The sequence below is a fragment of the Pyrgilauda ruficollis genome, unplaced genomic scaffold (genome assembly GCF_017590135.1).
Source record: "Pyrgilauda ruficollis isolate IOZ18807 unplaced genomic scaffold, ASM1759013v1 scaffold3, whole genome shotgun sequence".
In the NCBI taxonomy this organism is placed as follows: domain Eukaryota; kingdom Metazoa; phylum Chordata; class Aves; order Passeriformes; family Passeridae; genus Pyrgilauda; species Pyrgilauda ruficollis.
This window is the reverse complement of record NW_024524377.1, coordinates 24,958,688-24,964,687: the sequence shown is the minus strand read 5'-3', so window position 1 is coordinate 24,964,687 and position 6,000 is coordinate 24,958,688. Positions and strand designations below refer to the sequence as shown.

At 41.5% G+C, this 6,000-nt stretch overlaps 1 protein-coding gene across 6 annotated transcripts in view; it reads left to right on the top strand.

The window, feature by feature from the left end:
* Nucleotides 1–207: 207 nt before the first annotated feature.
* The window catches only part of AOX1 (aldehyde oxidase 1), a 49,421-nt gene continuing 43,628 nt past the window's right edge, over nt 208–6,000 (top strand). For 4 of the 6 annotated variants that reach the window (XM_041472949.1, XM_041472948.1, XM_041472952.1 and 1 more), the window contains exons 1-5: nt 224–325; nt 1,233–1,290; nt 2,252–2,348; nt 4,480–4,588; nt 5,129–5,255. In XM_041472949.1, the coding sequence (XP_041328883.1) occupies nt 266–325; nt 1,233–1,290; nt 2,252–2,348; nt 4,480–4,588; nt 5,129–5,255 (451 nt within the window). In that variant the 5' untranslated portion in view covers nt 224–265. Of the gene's footprint in view, nt 326–373; nt 540–1,232; nt 1,291–2,251; nt 2,349–4,479; nt 4,589–5,128; nt 5,256–6,000 lie in introns of those variants that run through there. The other 2 variants (XM_041472947.1, XM_041472951.1) reach the window with 2 other exon arrangements.

The window sequence follows — 6,000 nt, the reverse complement described above, 5'->3', positions numbered from 1 at the left end:
TGCCGTTTTGCTCTGCAGGAGCACCTGTGTCCTTTGAGAAAGTGCGAGGTATGGCTTAGCTTTCCAACACTTAGATAACACCTTACGAAGCTGAAGTCAGTCAATATTTGCAGTCAGCTCAGAACTTGGAAAACAATCACGGTGTTACCGCCTGACTCGGCCCCGCTCTCCGCGCCCGCCCCGCTGCGCCGCGACCCCGCCCCGCATAACGGGGCACGTCCAGCTGCGCGGCTTCCCTGCTGCTCCTGGGTCCGGCCTGCCAACGATGGCTCTGCCAGGGGCCGCCGCGGCTGAGGAGCTCGTTTTCTATGTGAACGGGAGGAAGGTAAGTATAGCCCGGAGAGAGAGGGGCTGAAGGAACCCCGGAGGGCACAGATTTGGCTTCCTCAGACTTATTCATATGAGTGTAACCGAATCCTCGCACAAACCTCCAGAAGGAGGTTGGGTGATTGCGTCCCATTTTGGCTAGCTCTGCTGTGTTTGGGAGAAAAACTGTGTTAAAGTGAAACACACTTTCAGCTGAGTATCAAACTTGGCTGGTAAGCAAACCCCTTTTTTCATTTGGATGTCTGGCTTCTCATCTCTGATGGTGTCAGGTTTTCAGAGGCACAACTGAAAGCAAGAGTTTAGTGCCTAAATTTGGACTATTGAGCATGATGACAATATTGCAAGGACTGGCTGTTGATCCAAAGCAAGTGTAACGAATTAGCTGATTCGAAGTGACCAAATAAGAAATACTGTACTCAATCAAGAATGTGGGTATTTCTGTTACTCTCTGTCGTCAGTTTCTTACAGAAGGTGAAGGTGAATATAAATGAAATGAGAAAAGAAATTGCTACTTCCGATAGCCTTACAGACTTCCTGTAATGTTTATTCCAGTATGTTAGAATGCCAGGGAGACCTTAAAATCTGCAAATCTTTAGTTAATTATTTATGCTGTCTTTAAAGTTCTGCATTTTTATTTCTAGTGTGGCCGAAGGTCAGCTCCCTAGTATAACATTTCACTGAGCAGCAGTTATTTTTAGTACTTGCATGGTGTAGGTTCTGGAAGTGTATGTATCTGAAAAGGAATTTCCAGAAGGAGCCCAAACTATCCTGTGGTGTTTGCCAATTAGTGTAGTTCTATGAGGAGAAAGGATTCTCTTCTGGCTTTGTGTGAAAATAGTCTGTGCCCTGAATTTTGAAAGGCCTTGGTTTCTTAATAAAACCTTGTTTTTACTTTCTTGCTGTAGATAATAGAGAAAAATGCTGATCCTGAACAAATGCTCTTGGCTTATCTTCGAAAGAGGCGTATCCTTTTCTTGTCTGTTCCCTAAAGTCACTCATGAAAACCTTATTCAAGTAAAATTCTAAGAAATTTTAATTCAATGCTTAATTACCAGATTAAGGAAGTTGTGATTCCTTTAAGAGAAATCAACCACACTAAATGATGTCTCTTTCTTAATCCAAATATTTTTCAGCTGAGCAGTTGTACTTTTAGCCTGGCTTTTTAAACACACAAATTATGCCATCAGGGACAAAGAATATGTGTTTATCTGTGTTCCTCCCCTCCCACCTCATAAAGAAGTCTAAAAACGTAGGGGTGAGCAGCTTGACAGAATAAAAGTCCCCAGGCTTTGTAATAGTCTCTCTCCTGGTAAACAGGAGATTTTGTGATGAGAACCTGAGGCTGATGGAATTTTGAGGGGCAAAAAGGCATCATCCTTTTGGTGGCTTTGGAACATGAAAATAGCTGTTTGTTGATTCACAGTTTTAGACTGGTCACTGTTCCAGATTCACAGAAATGAGCACTTCTCTCAGAAGTGTGATCCTTCAGATGAGATGCAAGGCAAATATCCTGACTATAAATGGGCCTTCTGGGAGAAACTGGGAAATTGGTTTTAGTGTTCCACTGGAATTTCAGATATATAGCTGGTTTGCCCATTACATATTTCTTCTTTTCAAATGTTTGCTTGGATAAGTATTTTTCACTTTCCTTTTCTGTCCCAACTTACTCCTCTTCCAAAACAAATTATAATCAAGTTTTCTGTTTTCTTGAGAAGAGGGTTTTGGTAATGTAATTCCTTAGCTTCCATCTTGCTTTCACTGAAAATTTTATTCCAATATAGAAAGGATTCCAGTACGTATGCTGATACCAAGCAAATTCTGTGTTCCTTGGTGGTTTAGGAAAAAAGGTGGTCTCAGGCCTTTGGGTGAAATAAAGCCCAGAATGGAACCAGATCATTATTTTCCCTAATGACCACATTTTCAGTCTGTCTTACAGGAACTAAGTATGGCTGTGGAGGAGGTGGCTGTGGTGCTTGCACAGTGATGGTATCAACTTATGATCCAGCTTCAAAGAAGATACGGTATCCTCAACAGAATATTTTGAAACATGCAGAAAATTCTGTGGTTTTTTATGCCATTTCCAGATATGAAACCTTAAAAACAGAGTTGTAGAACTTAATAGTAAAAGTATCTAGGGGAAGGGTCACTTTAATCCAAAAGGAGAATGATGTTAAAATTGCTGTTGATTCAGCTGTATTGTAAATTTGCTGAACTATACTATACTCAAATGCTTGATTTATTTATAAATACTCATAGCCCCTGCAAGAGGTTGTAGAAGGTATTAAGACCCTTTGACTTGACCACTGGAGTGTGGCTCCTACCTAAAGCTCTGTGTGGTGGTTTAAGTCCAGCTGGTAACTGAGGACCATGCAGCTGCTCACTCACTCTCCCCAGCAGGATGGGGCAGAGAATCAGAATGGTAAAGGAGAAAATTCATGGGTTGAGAAAAGACAGTTTAATAGATAAAGCAAAAGCTGCTTGTGCAAACAAAGCAAAGTTGGCAATTTATTCTCTACTTCCCATCATCAGGCAGATGTCCAGCCACCACTGGGACACCATCATCTGTGATGGTTACTTGGGGAGACAAACACAATCACTCCAAAGCTTCCACCCTTCTTTTTCTTCCCTTGCCTCTATATGCTGCACATGATGCCATATGACATGGAATATGACTTTGGTCATTTTGGGTCAGCTGTCCCAGCTGTGTCCCCTCCCAGTTTCTTGTGTCCCTCAATCTCCTCATTGGTGGGGTGGGGTGAGAGGCAGAAAAGACCTTGACTCTGTGTAAGCCCTGCTCTGCAGTAACTAAACACCCCTGTGTTATCAGCACCGTTTCCAGCACAAATCCAGAGCACATCTTCACACTGGCTACTGTGAAGAAATTTAACTCTATCCCAGCCAAAACCAGCATACTGTCATACAAGTGGTGAGAAGGTGGGGTAGGCAGAAGTGTCAGTCTTACCAGCCCTTTAAGCTGAGCTCCATCCATTACACCCCACCCACAGAATTAAAGATTTTGAAACTCAAACCCAAAGTTTGAGTTTAAGTCATTAAGCTAAAAACTGGAATAAGTTGCTTTTAAGTTGAGAAAACTCCAATCAAATTGTTAAATGATTACATGTCATTGTACACTGAAGTGTTTATTGGGTGGAGAAAAAACATTTCAGTTGTCCTTTTGTACAGTTACATTATATTGGAATGCAAAACAAATGAAAATTTTTAAAGTTAATGAAAGAGCTAAAATTAAAGCAGACTCCTGAAAAAAAACCCACATTTCAACTGTATTAAAAAGCCAAATATTTTAAATGAAATTATTAAAAGTTTTGAAGAATTTTCATTTTGGTGTGTTGTTCTGTAGGCTCAGTTTGTGGTGATTGGGAGTAGGGCTGTGGCCGAGCCCCATCCCCAATGGGCTGCAGCTGTTTAGGTCAGGTGAGCAGCACTGACAGCAGTGAGCCGTGGAGTGCCAGGTGCACTGACCAAACACCAGAGGGAGCAGAGGGCACACAGGGGCAGTGCATCAGCATGAGGGGATAAAAGGCTGGGCTAAAGAACAAGAGGGGCAGACACTTGCAGCCTTCTGAAGTGACGTGACTCTGTATGGGCAGATGCCTGAAGCCTTCTGAAGTGGTATGGTGTTACTCTGTGTGAGTTGAAGCTTTCTGGAATTGTGTGATGATACTCTGTGTATCGTGGCCTTCCCAACTGCAACATATGCTGTGGCTTATGCTGCAACATTGTTCCTGTTTAGGAACAATGATATTTATTTTACATCAGAATTTACTTTGAATTTTGATTATGAATTTGCAGCAGTAATTCTTTACTTCCTTCTAGTGACTGCACCAATCTTCCTTTCTGTATCTTCCTCCTTCAAAATACAGTTGACAGATTCTTTGCGGGCAGTAGAGACAAGAGGGCAATTAGAAAAGACTGAGGTATTAAGGAAGATGTAAATTCCATGGAATTGTCCTCATAGATATGCTTTTATATGGGGGACAAGAGGCATAGCTAGAAAGTGATCCCTTCTCATTCCAAATGTTAATAGTGGCTGCTTTGTAAGTATGAACTATGTCTTGATTGACTGAAAAATAATACTCATACTTATTTATTAAAATAATATTCATGTTCTTTATTCTCCTTTATGTTCCAAAGACACTATTCAGCCAATGCATGTTTGCTTCCCATTTGCTCTTTGTATGGTGCAGCTGTGACTACTGTGGAAGGTATTGGAAGTACAAAAACCAGGATTCATCCAGTTCAGGTGAGAGTGCAGTATCACTGTATAGGAAGATTACTGATTTCTTTTTTGGATGGAATCGCTTTAGTGGCAGTGCTTTTAGGGCATGGGAATTGTTGTTTTCCCTGCTAAGTGACAACAGAGGGCAACATTGTTTTCTGGTGATTGATTGATCAAGGCTGATGACGGAGCTTACTTTAATATTGACAGTCTGATCAAGTAGTCGGTATGTAATGATTGTTGGAGTGGCTTTGTCTCTTTGGGCTGGGAGAGGCTTTGTCTCTTTGGGCTAATGAAACATCTTGGACGACGTCCCTTTGGCTCCTGCTTTAGTATAAGTGCAAAAAAGACAGAAGTCTCCTGAAAGCTGATTAGCTTCTTTAGTAAGATGTGCATGAACATCACACCCAAAATAATTATTTTTATATTGCTTTAAGAGTTTTACTTCAAAAGTCTGATTTATTGCAAAGGCAACATTTTGTATGGCATCTCCCATTTAAGAGAGCATACATTAGAATGGAGATGAGTGCTGGAAGGAGTGTTGTTTGTGGTATTTCATTTCAGGAAAGACTTGCCAAGTGCCATGGCTCCCAGTGCGGTTTCTGCACACCTGGAATGGTGATGTCCATATACACTTTGTTAAGAAACCACCCAGAACCAACTTCAGAGCAGATGATTGCAGCTCTGGCTGGTAAATATTGCCACTTTTTAGTTTGCAGGTGTGTTCCTGAAGCATTTCTTCAGGTGCTTTGTCTGTGTGAATGCCTGTCTGTGTGAGTATACATGTGTGCATGCATGGATGATGTACTCTTACAAACTGTGCTTTCTAGAAGAGTTGCTGCTGGATGGAGACCTTGTATTCCCTGTCATTCTTTTCTCCTGGAAAATGAAACATGGAGCTGTAGATTGTTTCAGGTGTTCAAATTATCCCCATATGTATCTTTGGAAGTGCTTAAAATCAGATGTACAAGAATTATGTCATATTGGAGAAGCAGCTGCATCTGAGCATCTCCAGGGTCCCTTTATATCTGGTGTTGAGAATGTAATAAGCCTTGCAGGACAGGCCCTTTGCAGTAGGATTTAAACAGATAAGGCAGAGAGCTGCAGACTATCTTCAGTAAGGAAAAGTGTGAGCATTTATTGTAGGTAAAGTAGCCTTCTGTCATCTGTTGTGCTCTAGAGTCACAGTGGAGCCAAAGACATTTCCTGTTGCTGTGTGGTGAGCTTCGAGGTGTAATGTTAGCTTCCTTCACCTCTAGAAAAAAGTCAGGGGGAAAGAGAACAACATTTTGGGTAAAAGATACTGTACGATCTCTTATTCTCTTGCATACTGAGCTGTAGCCAGCATTCACTCTAGTGCAGATCTCAACTATTTTGTACTCCCCTTGAAACAGCAGCATTTTTTGTCAGGAGATGCAGGGTCCTATGTCTTGTGA